Source organism: Zychaea mexicana (genome assembly GCF_025766255.1).
Source record: "Zychaea mexicana strain RSA 1403 chromosome Unknown BDB00scaffold_94, whole genome shotgun sequence".
Classification (NCBI taxonomy): Eukaryota; Fungi; Mucoromycota; class Mucoromycetes; order Mucorales; family Lichtheimiaceae; genus Zychaea; species Zychaea mexicana.
In genome coordinates, this window is record NW_026516757.1 from 70565 (window position 1) to 92327 (window position 21763).

Below are 21763 nucleotides of genomic sequence, written 5' to 3' on the forward strand. Positions count from 1 at the left end.
ATTTTGAAAGGGGTAGCGAGATTAGCTTTAATGACATAACAGTTGGAATGTATAGTTGCTGATATAGTGTATATGAAAATAATATGTAGTAACATTGCAAACGCTGACAATAGTTTTGGTAAAATGGTTTATCTTTGCCTTCTGTAGCGAAGAATGTACCGTTATGATCCCTTGCAAGGGTTAAAGGCAAGGGGGAAGTGCGACCATTTATATCAATGACCTCCCTACTTTACAGACTTTACTTCAGCCTTCATATGTCTGTTTTTAGTTTTCTTTCCTTAGCCAAGCTTTTTTCTGTTATCGCCGTTACCTCGAACACTTTCACACATACATTGATAATGATCCTGCCACAACGACTACGACGATCCATTACCATTATAACCACTCCACTATTACTATCACTGTTGTTGACCACTCTTAGTTACATCGAAGAAAGCAACGCATCAGCATTGCCAGACCCAACCAAATTCTCAGCCAACTGCTTCTGCAAAGGTGGTAAAGGTGCCGATTTCGCCGGGTACAACGGACGAGCAACAAGGACTTGCTGTGACAGCAACGAAATGGGCTTCTACTTTACCTTCTTAGATTTCTGTATCAAAGTCGATCCAGCCCGTCAAAACGAGTATAAGGATTGTTGTACACTCAATAACGCTATGGACGCCTTCTGCTCTGGCCCAGCACCCAACATCTTCCCGGAAACATAATGAAAGGAGTCATTATTTGGCTTGACAGTATGTGTCTTTATAACCTATGGTACCATATATCAATCAATCAAGTGATAACTGTAGTAGATTTTTATTATTATCATGAATGTTGATTATTGTCTTTCTTCGCCAAACTTGTCGCTTAACAATTCTCTGAATCCGGATATGATTTCATTTTCACGCTTCATCTTTGTTTCCTGAGCATGTTGCAACAACAGACGCTTTTCTTCGGCCGAAATGACCTGGTTTTCTTTACGAAGACGAACTGCGTTCATGCGTTGATGTCTAATATAAAGAAACGGGAGAGAGTTGGTATCCACGAGAATAAGAGACACTATGTCTAGCTGTGAATTTTTCATATAGTTCCTTTTTTCCTTACCTGCTACCACTCATCACAAAACCAGCAGTTTCGAAATCGGCAATGCGATCGCCCGATAGACCAATTTCACCACGACGAGGAATACGTTTGCCTTGTTGGACATACGCTGCCATAGCCGAACCTTCACCAGGCAACAGTGCACCACCATAACTAAAAGACATGAAATTAGTTACTGATAATTTCCCACCAGTTTTTATACATTAAACAATTGTAGTACGACCAATCTTTGGTACTTACGCTCTTTCATCAGGCATATCTTCATCCTTGGGCAACATGACGGGTCCAACTGCGGTTGCATCATCAGGTATCTCCACTACAGGAAGACAATATATATACCATCAGTAACTCAGAGATTCCACTAAGCGCTCACGTCCCCTCTTATAAGAGGCCCACAACCCTAAATGCTCATATCTAAAAAGACGTTACCTTGCTTTTCAACCCACAAGTCTTGTACAGCATCCAACTGAGACTGATCCACCTCAATCTCATCCTGTGCCTTTTCTTCGTCTTTGCTGTCTTCTCCATCTTGACGTCTTTTTGCTTTATCATTCTCTTCACTATCCGAACGCTGTTGGCTTCGACTATGACGACGACGATGTTTTTCCTCCTCTTCTTCCCCTCCCGACGAATTGGATTCGGAAGGAGTAACTGACCGTCTTCTCTTCTTTTTCGATGACGACGATTTCTTCTTTTTGGACTTTTTACTCTTTCGTCGTCGTCTTCGACGTTCTTCTTCGCTATCGTCCGAATCGTCGTCGCCCACAGATGCCGATCGGCGCTTGCGTTTGGGTTTTTCTTCTGGTGATACAGATCGTCGTCGTTCGGGCGAAGCGGCCCAAATTGTTCTCGTACTGCTGTCTCTTGCTCGCATGCGACTAAATGGACATGAATGAGTTTCAAAGTTTTCATTTATATGTGTTTCTAAAATGAGTGGGGAAAAAGCTTACTATTCAGTGTATGTTTCATCGGGTAACTGAGGAACGCCCTCAATGGCGTCTTGGTGTTGTTGCTGTTCGTTATAACGATCATATCGTGGTGGTGATCGTCGTCTTCTAGTAGAACGATCACGGCTGTCGCTGCGATCGCGGTAGTGACGTCGCCTTGGTGGAGTTGAAGGTGATCGACGACGTCTTGAGTAAGAAGGAGAACGTGACCGATCACGTCTATAACGAGGTGGAGGCGAAGGTGATGGCGATCGAGAAGAAGGCATAATGTGGAAAAGTGTGGGTGGGGTGCGGAGCAACGAGGAAGAAAGGTGCTTTTTCCTTTGTAGCGCAGTTCATAAATCTTCTTTGCCCTTTATAAACCCAGTCCCTCAACTTTTCATTCGCTCTCCTGAGACATACACCTCTATCAAAAACTCCATATAATACATAATGAAAGACCTTGATCCGATCGCTGTAAGTAATTAAAACAGTACACTCGATAAACATTGTCCATTACGTACATTTATTCATCCACATTATCTGCTCTTTCCATCTTGTATTATTTAAATATAAAAGTTCACTGTCGAGCTCGGTCGATTTTACGAACAATCGCGAGTCAATGGCACCGTCTCTGTTACTATGAAGAGAAGTAAAGAGCCAAGCAATAAAACCCAAGCTTTTTTTAATTTGTAGCAAAAAAAAACTTACAAACCATTCTCTCCATTTGTAGTGACTGAACGACGACTATTGAAGGCCTCACGAGTAAAGAAAGAAATACCCAAAGGTGGCGAAACTATCCTGGACAAGAATAGTATGAAAGACGACGATATTGAGTTCCCCTGTCTTGTACGCGCAACTTACAAAAGCAGCAAAATTAGCACTATTGTAAGCAATCTGACGTGTTGTGAGCGCGCGTATCATGCCAAGTTGCTGATATGATTACTTTGTCCCTTTACTAGGTACCACCAAACGAGCTAGAGAAGTTTCAAAACGCCTATAGCACTGTGATCCGAGCATACATGGATTCATTGAAGAAAAAGGAACGCACGCGGAAAAAGGCCAAGACTGCGACATCAACGCAGGAAAAACAATAAAAAAAAATGAACAAGCGGCTGTTTGTTGTGGATGTAAATGACTTTGAGTGGTATTTGCTTTTATATGTAAAATATGACAGGAAGATAGAAAGAAAAGAGTGGCGTGGAAAAGAACAAACGGAAAGATTACAACACAAACAAAGGTACAATGATCAAACTTGCAATGCATTATCATGTTCCTCTTCATACTCCACCTCAACGCGTGCTCGTTTCCTCTTGGGCTGCTTTTCCTATATAAACACCTTATCAGTAAACATGCTCCAAATACACCAAACGCCCTCTAACATTGCACAACCAGACCATGTCATTGCCCACAGAAATACTTACAGTTTCTTCCTCTTGCTCCTCTTCGTCTTCATCTTCTTCTTCGACCTCCCACTCAAAGCCATTCTCGACGTCTTCAATGTCGGATTCGTCCTCCAAATCAGAGACAAACTCGTGCTCGGCCTCCTCTTCATCCTCCTCCTCCAGCTCGTTCTCATCCTCTTCTTCACTCTCTTCATCCACGGCGCCCTCGAGATCCTGATCCAGGATCTTTTGCCAGACATCATCTTTGACGTTCAATGGTGCATCACCATAGGCCTTGTTCTTTAAGCGTTCAATCAATTCCTTCTCAATCGATTTTTCGAGTCTCGCTGCTGCTTCTGCCTTGCGTTCACGGTTTGCTTCACGACGCTCGAGTTTCTTTTTGATACCAATCAACTGTGGCCGTTCGTCTTCCTTGAGTTTCAGCTTTCTCATTCGGATCAAATATTGCGTTATCTTCGTAAGACGCTGCTTGCATTTGTGTTGCAAGAAATTTGGCCAGTATAACAGTTCTTTGTCAATCTAGTAGTTTACAAAGTGAAATATATATATAAATATCGTAATCTCGGGGATATTGACGAATTTTTATAAGCAGATCCCTTATTTTTGTACCTGTGCAAGTGCTTGTGCATAGTTCTTTGATAATTTTACTTTTTCCCACATTTTCGCTGGCGAATGGGCTCGTTCAGGAGTTTTCATATAAAGATACAGGATACCTTTTTGATTGATCGCAGAGTAAATGTAAGCATTCCCAAAGAAGCAAATTGTCTATTTCTACGCTAACGCACAAAGTACATACCATTGTGTTCTCGGATCGTAGCATATCGACTGTTTGCAAGTGGACACGATTGACGATTGCACAGACCAGTGACGTTATATTCATTACGACAAAAGTTCTGTCGAGGTGTTCTATAAAAAGTGAACTCGAGATCAGTTATATTGATCTATTGCATCGGTCGACAGTCGCTCTCGATTTCGTCCGGGTATTTTTGTCGTGATCGTTTCGTATGTGTCGTCGTTGTGTGGGCTAGGAAATAGAGTGCTGGAAAGACTTACTTGACTTTATATGAACAAAAGTGCTGGTTAATAACCTGCCAAATTACTTCGTCTGATTGCATGTTTGTATGTTAAATGTATGAGAGGATAGAGAGAGAGGGGGGTGAGCGTGGAGAGGAGAGTAAGGGTATTGACGTGACAGGCTTAGATCGCAAAAAAGGGCTGTGCTAAAAAAGAAAACGTTGGGCTGGATAAGCGATGGCCAAGTTATAAAAAAAAAAGTCTCGAGAATGGGGGGAATGGATAGCCCGAAACCCAAAATTGAAGATGAAAACGTGTCACAGTTGCATAGTCAAGCCACACCAGTAACTAACACACTCTCACTCCGACCACACGACATGTGCTGCATCAATTTGTGCCTCAAGGAAGAAAAGCGTAGCATTAACTTTAGACGTCATGCAAAGCACATTTGAGCAATACCATCTTTTTTTTTTCTGCAAGTAATGCTCTACCCAATAGTGGCTGATATAGCCACTTTAAAGTGTGATAGGTGCAAAAGTGCTGATGGCAGCGACAAGAAAATGAATTCTCGAGCTGTTGTGCGGCCACTGCTGCTTTACTTGGGGAATATATACAATTTGCTATCATACGATTCATACAAACATATACCCGTCTGGAGATATGTCGATGAGGGTGTGTATCTATATACGTACTACTATTACTTATTAAAGACATGGTCCCGTTGACAGTAAAAGCAAACCCCAACTTCGGGGACAAGGCAAATTCTGTATAAACCCCGTATTGGGGCCTACGTCGGCTTGCATGAGATCTCGCTTGAGTCAAGCCGTGACTTTCCGCCCAGCTTTTTTACCTGAAAAGGTAGGTTCTCCCCCTCGCTCTACCTCTCTCTCTCTTTTTTTTTTTTGGTCACCACACCGTTTGTCCTCTATATTTTTTCCTCGTTCTCTTACCTTCTCCGTTAACTCATCCCCCATTTCAGTCCCATTTGCACACGCTGTGACTACAAGAGATGAGCGACAGACCACCAGGAACCAGTCCCGCTAGTGATTCCGCCAATGGATTCACTACCACCACCCTTGGGAATGCAGGGACCACTGCGGGGTCGGCAAAGGCCACTTCACCCGATCAACCCAGTCGAGCTGCCACGACCTCGCCTGTCAAGGACACGTCTGGTCCTCCTTCAGTGACTAATGGCAATGGCACAGTTCCTAATGCTTCTTCACCAGGTAAACAGACCATACATACACACGTTAGCAGCGTGTTTTAAAAAAGAGAGAAACGTTGAGTGTTTATGTAACAAATTTGTAGGGCTCGGAACAACTCGTTCGACCATACCAGCATTCTCGACTTCAAAAACCCTTTATAGTGCGCCTTATGATACACCTGGCATGCGCATGTCGGTGTCGGCCGTATTGGCTGGTAGTGGTCGAGACTCGACGTTTTATCGAGGTGTATCGTTCTCCCCTTCACCACGACCAGCAACAACAGCAACAACTAGCCAACAACATCCCATATCACCGCCAGCATCGTCATCATCGTTGTCGTCACTGCCACCACCGCCAAACTACGATAAATCATCGATGCTCAAAGATGACAAGGCATTGACCAATGAACAGTTGGTACGTGCATTAACATCGGTACCTCTTTCCGGTTCAGCAGGCGGTGGTGGTAACACCAACAAAGCATCGTCATCACCGACGTCGTTGTCCTCATCGTCGGCAACAACCGATGCAAAATCGCAAAAGATAGGAAATGCTCTAGCAGCTGTTGCAGCCACTGTTGCACAAAGAACACCTGTCCCATCATCATCATCATCATCATTGTCGTCGTCTTCTTTAGCAATACCATCTACTACAACACCAGCTCCGACAACTGGTGGTTCCTCTGTAGCAGGAGCAGGAGGAAATCAGAAGAGTAGCAATAGCAATAGTACGCCTCCAACAGCAACAGCGGCGGCAGTGACAGCCATCGGTAATCTGGCAGCAAATATCAGCACTCTTCTGCAAGCTACTACTGCTACAAATGGGAACCAGCAGCAGCAGCAGCAACAACATCATCATAGTCCGCAAGCACACCACCACCAACAATCATCCACTACAGAAAGACGACGTTCGAGCGCATTACAGCTGACGCAAATGCTGGATCAAGCGATACTACTTGGTGTACAGAATAACAGCAACAAGAGCCCGGTACAAGATACAGTAACCGGACAAGGACATGCGTACGATGCATCGCCGTTAAAGCTCAAGGGCAAACCCAGTGGTTCTAAAGAGGAAAAGGCAAAGGAAGAAATCAAAAGACTGCAACGGACAGTAAGAAGTGATAAAACATGGGAAAAGCTACAAGGACTGACGGAGAGACGACTTGGTAGGCTTTTTCCTTCTTATGGGAGAAGGTTTTGGATGGAATTGATTGACTGACTGATGGGGGAATTTATTTAAGGCTCTTATCTTTATTCGCCCGGAATGTTGCTTCCGATCAACGAATCACAATTGAACGGACTAGTGGAGGTGGTGATACCTGCAAGATACCTGACATATGAGAACCCGCAAGTCAAACGAAAAGCTGTATGGGGCACGGACATTTATACAGACGATTCTGACATTGTGCCAAGTAAAGTAGCTGTTCCCGTTTGTAGTATTCAAAGGCTTATGGGATTACACAAAAGCGCTCAACCAGACTTTTATAGTGATTGTTCATTCTGGCAAATACGAAATGACATTTGTGGAACCTGACATTGATCCACGCGACCCGTTCTTTTTGGCACTCGGTGCTGGTGCAGCCGACGTGATGATGCAAGGGGACTATTACAAGAGAAATGGCAACAAAAGGTTGCGGCCGGGGGAGACTAGGGATGATGTGGTACCCGATCATGATTTAAAAGTGACGCTTCGTGTGATGCCAACGCTTAAACGGTACACTGGCACCATCCGGCACTATATTGCGTCAAGGACATGGAGTGGGAACCATGATGGTGCAAGTTATTGGGTCGAGCAGGTGGAGAAGATCCAGGTAAACTACCTTTCTTTTTTCTAAAAAGCATCGCTACAAAACAAAAAAAGGCTGAACCGGGCTGGGGGGGGGGCCTTCTTTTTTAGCGAGGCGAGGCTCAACCCAAGGGCCGGCACGGGATCAAGGCCAACATGACGAAATATGCCTATGAACGATACCTGACGGTGGGGCCACCTGCATCTGTAAAACGACGGTGGCAACAGCTCGACCAAGAGGAAGAGGAGCCTGCATCTCCTGCACCCAGTGCGTTCAAGAGATCAAAGTCAAAACCCAAAAAGAAGGTCAGAGTTGTGTCGCCGCCACCCCGTCCTGCTGCTGCTGCTGTTGCTGAGCAACCCGCGTCACCTGCTCCGTACACGACTAGCCGTCGGCGTGCACGGCGCACAGCTGCCAAGGTAGGATGATGAAACAACCCCGGGGGGGGGGGGAGATTCCATGTGTCAAATTTCTTGGCAACTCAAGTGTTTTTCTTTCCATCCAGGGCAAACGACAAAGCTAGAACAAAAAGACTCCTTTCAATATATTTTGCAGAAGCACCTCCTCCTCTCCTCCCCTCCCCCCTCACACCGCGTACATTATACATCTTTCTTGCGATCAACTTCTCTCTGCTGTAATTATAACAAACCAAACTAGTGTATGTGTGTATATATTATGCATCGTTTCGTTCGCAATAACTTTTCAAGTCCGTTCAGCTTTTTCGTCTTGTCACACGCACAGAGCAAAACGGGGGACCCTTTGTGTTGCCGAGAACCTTGGCTCTTGCTTTCTTCTTTCTTTCTCTCTCTCTCTCTCTCTCCCTCTCTTTTCATTCTTCTTCTTTGTACAATCTGCAATACATTTGCACAGATACTCTAAACTGTAATCGGACATGGGTTTCTTTGACGAATTTGCTTCAAGAAACTTTTCGCTTTACGCGCAATGGTAAAAATACATGTAAAAAAAGGAACGACACGTAACAATAGTACTATAAAAGCAAAATGCTCACTGTACCGCACCCTCTATTTCTTTTCCCTACAATGTCTAAATTAGGTTGGGTCTCATCTCTTTGATTTGTAAGTATGCACGGCAAAGACATGACCTCTCTCTTTTTTATATATTCTTGTAATATCTAACGGAATATTTAGTGCTGGTTGTGCTCGGCGTTTTCTCACTGGCCAGCAATCCTATCTTTGCTATTATTGGATGGTAGAGTATAGAATATAGATGTGCATAGTGTGGAAACAGGAAACGCGCAACTTTTTATTTTGCAATACGAAACTCATCACACAATAGGGTGTTTGCATTCGTTCTGGTCTTTGTTGAGATCCCATTATGTACAAAGGTGGAGTATAGCTGTGATTGAGAAGGAAAGGGGTTTACAAGAAACAAGAGTAGTTTGTTGCTGGAACTAACAGTGTAAAAAATACTTTTTCTTTTCAGTTCTGCCCTACCAGCCCCAAGTTGTAAGTATTTCGGATTATTGGGAGGGTGGGTTGTTGGAGAAATACAACGTCATTAGAAGCTAACGAGGTTTTTGTGTGCAGTGATAACTTTGTTGCCAAGTTTGAAAACTCGTACTTGAGAGGAGCCATGTACCTGATGTAAGTGTCTTAGGTTGTAGTTTTTTTTTTCTATCTGTGTGACAAAAGTTGACGGGAAGATCTTTGTAGTATGGCCATCGTCATGTTCCTTTCCACCCTCATCAACGAAACTGCATTAATTGCACCAGCAGTCACTCTGCTGTTGACCTTTATTTCTTATGGTAAAGCATCCTTTGGTTTATGGAAAGTGTCATAAGGGTCTTGAGAGCATGTAATGAATTCATTTCTCTTAAATAGCTATTGCGGGTCTGAAGCAACAGCCTCATGCTAGCTCCAAGATGCTTGGTGGCACTGGTGTCGATAATGTCGTATAATTCTCCCGCTTGTTTTTTGAGCTACAATGTACAGAAACCTCTCTCTCTTTTCCCCGCTTATTATAAATCGCTTTAAATGATGTAGTACAATACATGCAACTTGAGCCCCGTCATCTTTTATACGCCCTTCTATATCTAAAACCTAAATATTACTCTGTAAAATCAATCAAGAACCCCTCCAATCAACAATGTATATTTTATCCCTCTCACATCTTACATGTCAAGACTCTGTAATGGGACAATGCGTTTATAAGTTGGAATAATTGGTATTGATGCGAAAATACCGTAATGATCTATAGTATGTTATTATGTTTTCATGCAGGTACAACGACCGTGGTGGTGTCTGTAGTAGTAACAGTAACTGTAGTAGTATGTTCTCGTGTTGATGTTGTTGATGCAGTGTTGACAGCTTGCTGGTGATAATGGTCATCCGCCTCTCCGATCAGGAACTGACACAGCTCATGTAAACTCGTGATAAACTCAGGGATTTGACTGGTGGTATCTGATGAACTTCGTCTTGGTGTTGGCGTTGGTGGCGATACCAGCTTTGACGACACAACGTGTTCTTTATCGGATGCTAATGTTAAAAGATGTATGGGTTATGTTGCTTCGTAACTATACAGTCTAATTAGATATAACATATGCCACATACATCTATCCAACAGAGTAGCATGCCATCCCGCATCTAACGCTCCTATTGTGACATTAAACAGGCAATATTAGCAAAACGTTCTCCCTTTGTTGTAACCTTTTTTCTGCTACACGTATATATACCATTGTAATCCCTATCGACAATAGAAGAAATGTGACGGATAATGTTAGCTATTAAAGATAATTATCATGGGCCAATAGATCTTATTTACGTCTCAAGATCGTCACCAACATGCAACGCTTCTTCGGGCCGTACACCAGCTTCTTGAAGCGCCTTTTCATACATCCGTTTATCAGGCTTGTCGTAGCCGACCATACAGCTTGGTAAGATGAAATCAAAGTATTGCGCCAGCCCTAATCCTTCTAGAACGGATACTAAAAACAGGTTGTCCACTTTATGAGAAAAAGCGGATCGTAGTGTATATACATTAGAGAATGGGATCGTTACGTTACCTACTGTCTCATCAGAATTACTCAACACACCCATTTTGTATCCTTTTTGTCGTAACTGAATCAACGTTTCGCGTACTTCTGGAAATACAGTATAGCCTTCGGCTGTCGCAAATCGAATAAACAGAGCATCGAACACTTTGTCATAGACCGGATCCAAAACTATGCATTTGTTTGTTTGTTTTTGTTATTTCAATCCATTTATTGATTAGACCTTTTCTTCTCCCTCTTGATTGTACCTTGTTTACTGACACCTGCCCCAATATACGTTGCATAGATCAGCTAATTTGCATAAAGAATGTCAGCTCAAATGTCATTTTCTTTGACATTACCCTACTCACTGAGACATACCTCTTCCCACCAGGTGCGTGTTGTCTTGCCCACTTGGTGTCCATAAAGTGGGTAGCGTTGGAGCTGATTGTTGAATTCCACACCGAAATTTTGACTTATGGCCGCTTTTGTCACTTGAACGCCATGTTTCACAGCTTCTTCAGCCTAATATGTTGCGTGTGTGTGTGTGTGTGTGAGCGAAAGACCGAGATTCAGAGGAAAGAAAGAAAGAATAAATAGAGCATATTTTACATATTGTAAGGATACAGAGCCGGTTGGTTTGAACAATGTCAAGTATGCGTCGAATGTGACAAGTCGAATTCTGCATGTCATGGTTGGTTCTGCGTTTGTTGAGAGGGCGAGGGGACGGTAGGAAGAAGAAAGAGGAAGCATGCCTTCTTGGCGCCCATGATTCTACAAAAATAACCGATCCGAGCACATATCACTAAGGGCACAAGCTTTGGTACTTGCGGTACATGGTATTATAAGCACAACGAAAGATATGTGGTGGGTATCGTATGGTGTATGAAGCACGGTCGATAACAGCGGGCTTGCGGGTTATACTCAATGTGATACATTCCATGATATGTAAAATAAAAACCTTAAACAGCTCTTTATCCCTTCTTTGTCCTGGATCCCATATATTCCTTCCTGACAACTGCTCGTACTGGAGTTCCATACCGACATACAATTTTCAACCCATTTACTTTTTGTTCTGACGGTGTTTCCGGGAGGGGGACACGCAGCATTACTTTATTATACTGTTGGGAAGATTTTGGCTTGAGATTGGCGAGGAAAGGGAATTGTGAGGAGAGAGAGAGAGAGAGAGAGTAGTAGTAGAAGTAAGAAAAAAAAAGAAAGAAAAGAGTGAGAGAGGTTTAATAGAGAAAAGTAAAATAGCACACACACTTCTCGCTTAACAGCTTTTCCTCTTTTTTCTTTACAACTCATCGAACTGACGTGCCAATTCATCCAACTCTGCCTTGGCAGTCTTGTACTTTTCCTCAAGCTCTTCATGCAACTGTTCCTTTTCAGCAAGTTCGTTCTCCAAAGAGCTTACGCGACGCTCGGCATCTTCGGCCTTGAGATCAGCTTCATTGAACCTGCAAAGTAATTATACTCAAGTTTAGTACATGCACACAAACACATGGCAAGTCCATCGTGCGTTCCAATCCCTTTCTTATGTTGCAGTCGTTGGTTCCACCCAACCACCCATTGTTAGTTTATCAAGAAAAAAAAAAGATGCATTACTTGGATGACATATCCCTGAGTTGACCTTCGGTCTTTTCCAATGACTCTTCGAGATTCTTGACTCGGATTTGCAAAGACAACAGTTCGTGGTCCTTGGCAGTGTGTTCCGATTCGAGCTGCTTGACCTGGGCCTCGAGTTCATCAGCACGCTGGTTGGCCTCATCGGCTTCGCTGCGAAGAGTGGCAAGTTTCTAGAAGAAGAAGTTTTGTCAATAAATTGAAATTATTTGCAGAAACCATAAAAAAAAGTAGGGGGTTGCAATCCTTACCTCCTTGAATTTTTCCATGATGTGTTGTAAGAATTAGGTGAAGAAAGAGGAAAAGAAAAGAAGAGAGAGTGCCGCGCCCAGCCAACCACTTTAGTATCTGGGGCAACCGCCCCGCCGTCCGCCCCCCCTTCCTTCCATCCTTCTCACTCCTACTGGCCAATCGAATCCCGTGCCTGGGCTAATAGCTGGGCTTCTTGCTATAAAAAAAACACATGTTTGCGAACGAACGACAATAAATAGCAGCAGGCCTCGTTTTTTTGGTTCTTTTGGCTTCCAGCGCATATAAGAAGAAAGAAGCAGACTGCACGCTGCTTTCCCTTTGTTTTCTTGCTTGCGTTGCAGAAGAAAGAAAGAAAGGCCAGTGATCGTGTTCTCTCCGCAAATAAAAAAAGGGCGGCTGCAATACATATGCTAGACGCTGATCTCTATTGTCACGCAACCACATCATATGTGCCATCATGCCACTCGTTGTACTGTGATAAGTACATGCTTTGAGCTCGATAAGGGCTCTCTTTTCCTTGTTGGATCGTCGTCAAATCATGTAGTGCATAATTCTAGCATAGTTGATGACCCCACGGCCACATTCTTCGCGTGCGCTGGGTATATGTGAAATCAGTACACAGATCTAAATCATAGACTACAGATAACATGCCATACACACTGGCAGTGTGCCACTCTATGTGACGTATGACTAGCTAAACCTTCTTTAATCCGGTTGTTCCACGATATGCGAGTTGGTTGTTGGACTGTCCTTGGGTGACTTGACAAAATCTTAAAGTGCCTTAAAAAAAGCGGGAAACTCAGCATTTTCTTTCTCTTTCTTTCTCCCATCAAAAAAAGAGCGCGCGCTCTCTTTCTCTTCCTCGCTCCCACCTCCTCCTCACCAATTCACCATCCTCAGTGTATATACATATACCCTCACCTTTTAATTCCTCTTTTTCAATTCTCGCTCATTCCCCCCACATCTTCAAGAGCAATTTATAGCACGCTATCTGATATTTATCATGAGTGCATCCATAGCCGATATTTTCGAAGATTACGTAGAAAGTAAGGATCTCCTTTACTCTCTCTTGCAAACAGCATCTATCGGGATAACAGCAAAGGCCTTCTCCAAACAATTTATTTTTAATTGTTTTTCTTTTCTGTGTAATCTAATATATGCTTTTTCAAGGTCTTCAAAATTTACCCGGAGAGATCGATCAAAATATGCAAGAGCTGCGCAATATGGATGAAGACTTTCAACGTAAAAAAAACCCAACATTATTATTTTTTTCTTGCGTGAATGGTGATGATGATGGTGATGATAATGGGATAACTGAAAGGCAACATTACGCATACATAGGGATTCGTGAAACATATACAAAACATCGACGATCCTACGCCAAAGTCTTACGTACAAACAACGCCAACCCACCTGTCAACTTTGCAGCATCTCGATTACAACTCGATAAGGAATATAAAAGCGCAGTACAAAAGCAAGATCAAAAGATTGAGTTAGCATTGCGCATGTACGATCTCGTTTCAAAACACATTGAACGTATTGATTCACAAATGGCAAAAAGTGGCCTTGATGGAGGCGATTGGATTACAAATAGTGGTGGTGGTGGTGCTGCTGCTGCTACAATGAATGCAACGTCGACAGCAACAGTAAATTCAGGAGCAACCACGAATGGAAGACGAAGGCAACAACACCCGTCTAACAGTGCATGGGATGATGGCAGTAGTTGGAGGACGAATGGTGCCGAAAGTGGTGGTGGTGGTCCAAGAAAACGATCTTCATTGGGACCTTCATCTGTTAGGAAACGGTATGTGTTCCTCTCTCTCTTAAATAAAGGGAAATGATGGACAGAATCGTTCTGTGGCGGGCAGATGGGTTTATTGATTTGATTATGCTGATTGTGGATAGAACACATCATTCTTCAAGGCCGACGCCATCAATAAGTCATCACGGATCCTTGGCAGAACTGGAAATTGATCCCAATGAACCTCGATACTGCATCTGCAACCAAGTATCGTTCGGTGATATGGTTGCGTGTGATGGAGAAAATGTAAGTGCTATCTCCATTCGCTTCAAACATGCACTATGTACAGCATCATCAGACTAATGCTGACTTGAATCCCATCTGCTAGTGTGAGAAGGAATGGTTCCATTACGCTTGTGTAGGCCTCGTCGCACCTCCCAAGGGAGCATGGTACTGTGATGATTGCGCAGACGCAGCAAACGGATATCGAAAACGACTGAAGGGATTGACCGAAGATATCGCCTAGCCCACAGTGTACATCCCACTCTCCCACTCCCATCACTTGTCTTCACCGGATGCAGCACACAACCTTACTGAACAAAAAGAAAACGTAACAACAAAACCAATGTAGATACCATACTTATACTCGAGGCCTTTTTTTTTTCTTTCTTGCACCTTTCTTTTTCTCGTCCTTTAAGAAAGAAATTCACTCTCTTGTGTCCCTGCAGGAGACATTTAGGCCCTTGAAACCCTTGTACTTAAAAAAAGAAACCGTCATTCTAACAGAAATGAAAGACATGCTATGCATATTTGTGTATATTTTGCACTAAAGAGAAGAATCGTTGTAATGTGGTGATGGAAAAGGATGGGGGATAGAGTGTTTGAATGAAACAAAAAGATGCGATGAGGAAAAAGAGAGAAAGACAGAAGATATTCTAATTTGATTGTTGGGCTTGGGCTTGAGCTTGAGCGGTGAACAAACCACGACCCGACAGCAAATCAACCAGTGGACGATGCTCGTACCACCAAGCACCACGCGGCTTACGGTTCTTGAGATCTGTCTTTGGCAACAGGTCCTGCACTGAGCTGTGCACCACATCCACACCAGAGATACCAATGACCGCGATCGAGTCCTTGGTCTTTGTCAATTCGACCGGCGGCGTCTTGGCGCTGCCTTCGTACGCAGTGTTGAGCGCTTCAGACGAGTGGAGCTCCATGAACTGGATCGCACGCATGGCCAGACGGGTGGCACGGATACGATCCATGGGCGAAGGTGTGCCGCCCTGCTGGATATGGCCCAAGACCGCTGTTCGGGAATCAAATAACTGATGGCCTTCGTCCTTTAGGATATTGCTAATGACATCATTGGTGTAGGTGTCGCTGACACCTTCTGTTCGCAAGATGATACGTCCTTCAGACTTGTCGGCATCGTCATCCATGTACAATGCCATCAGGTGCTTGACATCGGATTGCAAGCGGGAGAGGGAGATGCCTTCTTCGGGGATATAGATCGTGTTGGCACCCGTGGCCAGGCCAGCCTCTACCGCCAGATAACCCGACTTGCCACCCTGGACTTCCACCACAAACACACGGCGACGCGACGAGCGTGCCGACTGGGCAATTGAGTCGCAGGACTCGACAATGGCGTTCAGGGACGTGTCTGAACCAAGCGAATAGTCGGTACCTGGGACATTGTTGGAGACGGTGGCGGGGATGTGACACACGGGAATACACAGCGATGGGTACTTTTCACGGGCCTCTTCAAGCTTCATCATGGACGAGAAGGCTTCGAAACCACCAATCAAGAGCAGGGCCTGGATGTTGTGCTGCTGCATCTGGTATGCGACCATGCCCATGTCCACGTCCTTGCCGGGCACAGCACGGTTGGTGCCTAACTCTGAGCCGCCGTGCGACGTCCAGCCATCCACGCCGATCCACGACACTTCTTCAAGCGAGCCACGGACAAGGCCGGGGAAGCCGTTGTACACGGCAAAGGGGCGATGGCCGCGGTTCAAGGCATAGCGGACGGCTGTGCGGGTGGCAGCGTTCATGCCACCGGCCGGAGCACCCACGTGCAAGATGGCGATACGCAAACGCTGGTGTTCGGGCAACAAGCGCGACTTGTCGTCCAGAATGGTGCTTGCATTGTATGCTTCGTATTCTTCGGCAAATTGTGGATCGCGGAGCTCCATGGCACGCGCAAAGTTCTTTTCGCTGATGGCCTTGGCGACTTCGTGTGTGAGCTCGACGGCCTTCATCAACGGACCGGTGGTGACCTTGTTGCTGCTCATGCCGATCAAGGGCGAGGGTGTGTCGGGTGTGGAGCGCAGGACGGCTTCCACGGCATCCACGGATTGGATCGTGGCAAGGATACGGTCGAAGGCGGCAGGAGAACCACCGCGTTGGGTATGGCCCAGGGTCGTGACACGCGTGTCCAGGCCAAGTCTGTCTGTCAAAATGTTCTTGATGTGCTTGGCCTTGATTGGGTTCAGCGAGCGGTCAATGGCACCCTCGGCCACAATGATGACCGTCTTGCGCTTGCCGAGTTCACGGTGGCGTTGTGTCACTTCGCACATGGACGTTTCCCAGTCATCGCCTGCGGGAGGTCGTTCCGGAATAAACACAAAGTCTGCGCCAGTAGCAATACCGGCCATCAGGGCCAGCCAGCCGCAGTGTCTGCCCATGACCTCAATGACAAATGCGCGCGAGTGCGACAAGGCCGTGGTGTTGATCGAATCGACGCTTTCACAGATGCGGTGTAGCGAAGTCACCGCGCCAATGGTGATGTCTGTGCTGGACATGTCGTTATCGATACTGCCCACTATTCCCAGTTCAGCCAAGTCGTTCGTGTTAGTCAGTACGTGTGAAAGTGTCTCATCACCATGTCCACACAAAACGCATGATAAAAACACTGGCACGGATTTGCGGCACTTACCAAGTCCGACAATCGTCAGGTGCTGGTACGTCTCAGCTTCTTCTGCCGTGATTCTGCCACTCTGCTTTAATTCATCGACAAGGCCACCCCATTCCGAACGAAACACGTCTGCACCTGTCAATGAGCCGTCTCCACCGCACACAATCAAGGAATCAATGCCCTTCTTGACCAAGTTCTCGGCAGCCTGTAAACGGCCCTCACGCGTCTTGAATGGCATGCAACGAGCTGTGCCAATGGTCGTACCACCCTAGTTGCCGGATTGAACAGTTAGCAAAGTGTAACGATCACACGATCCACTTGTGTTCTATATGCCAAGAGGAAAAGAAGAAAAAAAACTTACGATAGCCAACCATCCACGCACGCTCTTCCAATCCATCCTACGAATGCACTTTCCGCCATCCACCAAGCCTGGATAAATTCATAATCAGTATCAGTATGCTGAAATTCACGTGGGTCCGGATACAACAACAACAACAAGTAGTTTCAGAGCAGATTATACCTTGGTAGCCTTCGTAGATGGCATAGACGTCACATCCCTTGGAGATACCGTAGCGCACAACAGCACGGACAGCAGCGTTCATACCGGGCGCATCACCACCGGATGTCAGGACACCGATCTTGCGGGTGCGCGTGGCGGGCTGTGCGGCAGCATCCACGGGCGGAGGGACGCCTTGGCTGGCCTGATCTTGGGTGAGCAGACTCGGGAAGGCAGGCTTGTCGGTAAAGACAATGAGGTTTTCCAAGGGGTCGAGTGCATAAATCTTGTGGTTGTGATGGATGTCCTTTTCTTGGTAGGGAGCGCCAATTGTTTCGAGTTTGACTTTGACTTGCTACGTAGTGTGCCAACCCTTGACGTTTGAGAACTCTGTTTTCTCTCTTTCTCTCCTTCCTCTGCCTCCTTGAAACACTTGCTCTCTCTCTTGCCTATACACACACACACACACACGCACAGAGGTACGGTCCCCTTTACCTGGATGTCGGCAGTCGACAGGACAATGCCAGTTTCTTCCAAGGACCAGTCCAAATCAGCAGGTGGCTGGTCACGTCGCATGGCTGACGCGGTCAAGGTCAGCTTCAAGGTGATGTCTGTCGTCAGCGTGTGCTCCACTGCGCTCAACTTGAGCCAGACGCGTCGTTCGTCTGCGCCGTCTGTGTACCGCTGGTCCAAGATCTGTTCAAAGCCGAGGCTGGTATAAAAGTTCAATGTGTGGTCAAAATCGTCGGGCGTGCATGCATGGAGCACGATATGCGAGAGGCCGTGTGGCATGATGAGGATGCTATCTACTGTAGGAGGAGGAAGATGATCCGCTGGTCTGGCTGTGGTGGTGGTGGTGGTGGTGTCGTTGTTTTTGACACAGCAAAAAGATGAAGAGAGAGAAAAGAAGAAGCGGAAAAAGAAGCGCGTAAACTGAATTTTGCGGGAAAAATAAGGAAACAAAGCCGATGAAATGCTTAAACACAGAAGAGTGAGAGAGATGATCGCGGTTGATGAAAAAATTATATACGCACTAAGAGGGCCCCCCAAAATTCCATCGGCGTGCGGCGTGAGGACACCATCCACACCGACACACTGAAATATGATGGGTGATGCTGATTAGATAAGAAAAACACGGTACCCTTTACTTCTTTCAGCCCGATCTCTATGCTCTCTATCTTCCAGTGTGCATTGTGGGAAATATAGAAAAAAACACGCGATTATAGTAGTGCAGTTGTTGATGATGCTATACGGCTTGCTGATACGCAAGATCACACCATACACTCAACAATAACAATTGAAAAGACAGGCTTTTTGGATCGGGCTGGTGTAACCCAGCGAGCGGAGAGAGAGAGAGAGGGGAACCCTGCGATTCATTGACATGACGTAAACGAAGCGACTATATGTGATGCTGATTAAGTAACAAATTTACAATACAAAAGGAAGATAAGATGCGAAGGAAATGACAACAATGCGGATAAGAAGAGAACGGAACGAGTAGTGTGAAGAATGGAAGGGGAATGCTTTGGTGTTCTTTCTAGATAGTTGGTGTAAAATATATATATAATAAAGCAAAAGTGTAGTGAGTAGTAGTGTATGTGGCATATATGCTGCTTTTAACCAAAGTATTCCGACAACGTCTCATACGTCAAAAAGATGATGGCACTGGTTGGTATGCTCCGTGCGACAGTGATGCCACATCCTCGGTAGAACCCCTTGACACCGCCTCCTGCGTACACTTCCCGCGCCGTTTGCATGAACGACCGTGGACGTGTGTTCTGGCCCGCCAGCACTTCCTGGTCCGTCTGCATGTGCGACTTGATCACATCCACTGGGTAAAATGAAAAGTTGTAGCCCGCACCACCGAGGCCGCCAGCCAGCATGAGCTCAGGTGCACTGAGATCCTTCTTGTTGGTCGAGTTGCGACGGCGCAGCATGAGTTCGCACACATACTCGTACACCCCAAACCAAAAGGCACCGCCGCCTGCTTCACGTATCAGCGTAGCCAGGTAGCCGCGATAGAACCCGCTCAGGCCCTGGTTCTTCAAGGTATAGGTGATCACATGCAACGGACCACTGTATCGGATCGTTGACGACCGAGATGTTGCTGCTAATGTACTGTTGCTTGCCTCGGCTAGTTGGAATTGGAGCTTGCATTTGACGAGTTCGACGGGTGTGAGGACGAAGGATGCCAGCGCGCCGGATGATGCACCGGCAAGTACCAACTGTGGTAGGCTGAGCGGTGGTAGGTCTTGTTCATTCATCTTGGCCATCGCTTCCCGTTCCTCGGCTGTGGCAGAGTAGTTACGGATCAATCGTTGTACTTGTCGGTAGCCAACAAAGAGAGCAGCATTTTCAATCATCGATCCAACCATTGGCGAGGCCATGCCCTGTTTTCATTGGTCAAAAGCAATCTTTCGTCAGTAAGGACGCCTTCCTTTCACTTGTGAACATTGGATATGAATCATCCACTTAAAAAGTGACTCACCGTAAATAATCCTCGCATTCCATCCTGCTTGACCGTCGACGTTAAACAATGCCACGGTCCAGTGTAGTAGGGACGATCTAATGGCTGTGTTTGCAGTCTAACTTTAACCGTATCAAATGGGTATTCGACAACCTTGCCAACCATGCCTGAAATCTATTTTTTTAAGATAAGAAAAAGATAGATTAGGTTCTCATGCGCTGTAGTTTGCCAGGGTGTACTTCTTCCACCACCCTGTCATCCATCTACTGCAACTTGTCTCGAGAGAGAGAATAAGTAATAAGAAACATACAGATCCAAATAATAAATCATCCAGTTGACGACGAAGGTTGGACTTTGGTTGTTTTTCTTGTTGTGGTTGCAGTACGACCGACGGTGACGTCGAGAACTGACTGGCTGCAGTCGTTAACGTCTGGTTTTGTTGGCTGTGTTCCATAGTTATTTACTTGTTTCGTGCTTTGTGAGAGAACACACCGTAAGAAGAGCGGAATGGAAATAGGAAGGGGGAGACAAAACGAGCAGAATGTACGAATAGAATGAAAGAATGAAAAAGAGAGGGGGGGTTGGCAATGGAGAGGGTGCCGGCCAAGGATACTCGCTTAATCAACCGTACGGTTAGGTGGTCAAAAACTGACAAGGAAAAAGGGAAAAAAGATCAGTAAGATAAATTTTTTGGGTAAGCCTAGATTGTGGGGTCGGCCGTGAATCTAAAATGACACAATGTGACTTGGAATAAAGTTAAAGTCAGCAAAGTACAACCTATATCACATACACTGATCGTCAGTAAGTGCGGCTTAAATGGAAGCGTCGTTCTTCATGCGAGCTTCGATTGGAAAACAATCTGCCATGTCATAACAACTGTTGTAAGATAATTGTGAACAAGATCAACATCATTCTGCTTAGTAGAGGTTAGAGCCTTGCGGAAAGCAGGAAAAGGCTGTTGTCGACAGTAATTGCCACTACTTGTACAATATGCGCTGCCATTCCATGCATAAAATAATGGCTTCCACCGTTGCTAAAATTAAGGAGCTATTGTATGTCCTACTTGCCTAGACGACTGAATCCTTGCGACACTTCTTTGTAAAGGGACCTTCACGGAAGACTGCCGCTCAACTGGTCTATCCGTCCCAGCTGCCCGACGCGAAATTACATATGGGTGAACTTGCGATTTAACACAACACAAGAGCCTACTTCATCGGCTTATTCATCCAAAGCATTTGGGACATCCATTGGCGCGCAGTCTTAGACGGCGAGCCTTTTGTTGGCAGCATTAAGTAAACGAGATTTTCTATCTTCTCAATGGGGCATAGATTCCCGGTAAAGATATTCTTGCGTTCCATTTCTTGTAAGATGCACTATTGCAGGGACAACAACCTTAAGAATAGTCGTTTTTTGTCTGATTTGTAATCGACTTGAGTCCTTTCCTATCATTAATGTAAGGAACAGCAATTGCACTTTTTTTTTCGTATCTATACCCCACATAATATCAATCTTTTGATATTGGGATGCCCTCCGAAACCATGTCTACAGCCGTCTCTGTCTCGAGCACACGAACCAAACGCTGTTATGATGTACAACCCCCAAAAATCCCTAACGAGTATACTCACAATAAAACACAAGTGTACCAATAAGCTTCCCAGGAGCCAGTGTTTCTGATATCGTACGTCGAGTATGTTGTTCGTAGATTACTTTAACCCGGCAAAAAACTAATTTTTATTTTTTATCCTAAATCAGATTTTATTATCAATGGTGTTATGTACTGCAGCCTTGTCTATGTAAACAATAGCTCCCCATTGGGCATTTTTTGCAATGTATCTAGAATCCGAATGCTAGAAAAAAATTT

General features: G+C 45.2%; 11 protein-coding genes across 11 annotated transcripts; 5 read left to right on the forward strand and 6 right to left on the reverse strand.

The window, feature by feature from the left end:
* Positions 1–338: 338 nt before the first annotated feature.
* BDB00DRAFT_876707 (uncharacterized protein) lies at positions 339–704 on the forward strand (the record flags this gene model as incomplete). Its single annotated transcript, XM_053127512.1, has 1 exon — positions 339–704. The coding sequence occupies one exon, from the start codon at positions 339–341 to the stop codon at positions 702–704; it is 366 nt and encodes a 121-aa protein (XP_052975423.1).
* Positions 705–817: 113 nt separating this feature from the next.
* Positions 818–2293, reverse strand: BDB00DRAFT_876708 (ras-induced vulval development antagonist-domain-containing protein; the record flags this gene model as incomplete). Its single annotated transcript, XM_053127513.1, has 5 exons — positions 818–989; positions 1084–1233; positions 1321–1396; positions 1510–1958; positions 2031–2293. 5 exons carry the CDS (start codon positions 2291–2293, stop codon positions 818–820), a joined length of 1110 nt encoding a protein of 369 aa, XP_052975424.1.
* A 117-nt stretch (positions 2294–2410) lies between these two features.
* On the forward strand, positions 2411–3134 carry BDB00DRAFT_844909 (signal recognition particle, SRP9/SRP14 subunit). The gene is made up of 4 exons (XM_053125035.1): positions 2411–2483; positions 2586–2658; positions 2740–2894; positions 2969–3134. Exons 1-4 carry the CDS (start codon positions 2460–2462, stop codon positions 3101–3103), a joined length of 387 nt encoding a protein of 128 aa, XP_052975425.1. The 5' UTR covers positions 2411–2459; the 3' UTR covers positions 3104–3134.
* On the reverse strand, positions 3135–4687 carry BDB00DRAFT_844920 (ribosomal L28e protein family-domain-containing protein). Its single transcript, XM_053125036.1, has 5 exons — positions 4466–4687; positions 4209–4318; positions 4022–4125; positions 3431–3931; positions 3135–3333 (listed from the first exon to the last, which is right to left on the reverse strand). Exons 1-5 carry the CDS (start codon positions 4525–4527, stop codon positions 3256–3258), a joined length of 855 nt encoding a protein of 284 aa, XP_052975426.1. The 5' UTR covers positions 4528–4687; the 3' UTR covers positions 3135–3255.
* Positions 4688–5435: 748 nt separating this feature from the next.
* BDB00DRAFT_791302 (histone deacetylation protein Rxt3-domain-containing protein) lies at positions 5436–7842 on the forward strand (the record flags this gene model as incomplete). The annotated part of the gene is made up of 5 exons (XM_053121029.1): positions 5436–5652; positions 5735–6793; positions 6869–7039; positions 7065–7438; positions 7642–7842. 5 exons carry the CDS (start codon positions 5436–5438, stop codon positions 7840–7842), a joined length of 2022 nt encoding a protein of 673 aa, XP_052975427.1.
* A 321-nt stretch (positions 7843–8163) lies between these two features.
* BDB00DRAFT_635986 (uncharacterized protein) lies at positions 8164–9456 on the forward strand. The gene is made up of 8 exons (XM_053118113.1): positions 8164–8359; positions 8468–8494; positions 8597–8623; positions 8711–8759; positions 8858–8880; positions 8962–9018; positions 9088–9179; positions 9256–9456. The coding sequence occupies exons 1-8, from the start codon at positions 8307–8309 to the stop codon at positions 9330–9332; spliced, it is 405 nt and encodes a 134-aa protein (XP_052975428.1). The 5' UTR covers positions 8164–8306; the 3' UTR covers positions 9333–9456.
* Positions 9457–10024: 568 nt separating this feature from the next.
* On the reverse strand, positions 10025–11429 carry BDB00DRAFT_636299 (HAD-like domain-containing protein). Its single transcript, XM_053118115.1, has 5 exons — positions 11016–11429; positions 10785–10928; positions 10673–10715; positions 10437–10595; positions 10025–10358 (listed from the first exon to the last, which is right to left on the reverse strand). Exons 1-5 carry the CDS (start codon positions 11154–11156, stop codon positions 10192–10194), a joined length of 654 nt encoding a protein of 217 aa, XP_052975429.1. The 5' UTR covers positions 11157–11429; the 3' UTR covers positions 10025–10191.
* On the reverse strand, positions 11430–12381 carry BDB00DRAFT_636037 (uncharacterized protein). Its single transcript, XM_053118114.1, has 3 exons — positions 12284–12381; positions 12015–12205; positions 11430–11866 (listed from the first exon to the last, which is right to left on the reverse strand). Exons 1-3 carry the CDS (start codon positions 12299–12301, stop codon positions 11704–11706), a joined length of 372 nt encoding a protein of 123 aa, XP_052975430.1. The 5' UTR covers positions 12302–12381; the 3' UTR covers positions 11430–11703.
* Positions 12382–12819: 438 nt separating this feature from the next.
* BDB00DRAFT_636323 (uncharacterized protein) lies at positions 12820–14756 on the forward strand. Its single transcript, XM_053118116.1, has 4 exons — positions 12820–13330; positions 13455–14088; positions 14190–14331; positions 14414–14756. Exons 1-4 carry the CDS (start codon positions 13288–13290, stop codon positions 14549–14551), a joined length of 957 nt encoding a protein of 318 aa, XP_052975431.1. The 5' UTR covers positions 12820–13287; the 3' UTR covers positions 14552–14756.
* A 204-nt stretch (positions 14757–14960) lies between these two features.
* BDB00DRAFT_771278 (6-phosphofructokinase) lies at positions 14961–18227 on the reverse strand (the record flags this gene model as incomplete). Its single annotated transcript, XM_053119945.1, has 5 exons — positions 14961–16846; positions 16961–17207; positions 17301–17368; positions 17460–17790; positions 17931–18227. 5 exons carry the CDS (start codon positions 18225–18227, stop codon positions 14961–14963), a joined length of 2829 nt encoding a protein of 942 aa, XP_052975432.1.
* Positions 18228–19051: 824 nt separating this feature from the next.
* Positions 19052–20356, reverse strand: BDB00DRAFT_876717 (mitochondrial carrier domain-containing protein; the record flags this gene model as incomplete). Its single annotated transcript, XM_053127514.1, has 3 exons — positions 19052–19825; positions 19924–20076; positions 20213–20356. 3 exons carry the CDS (start codon positions 20354–20356, stop codon positions 19052–19054), a joined length of 1071 nt encoding a protein of 356 aa, XP_052975433.1.
* Positions 20357–21763: the final 1407 nt, after the last annotated feature.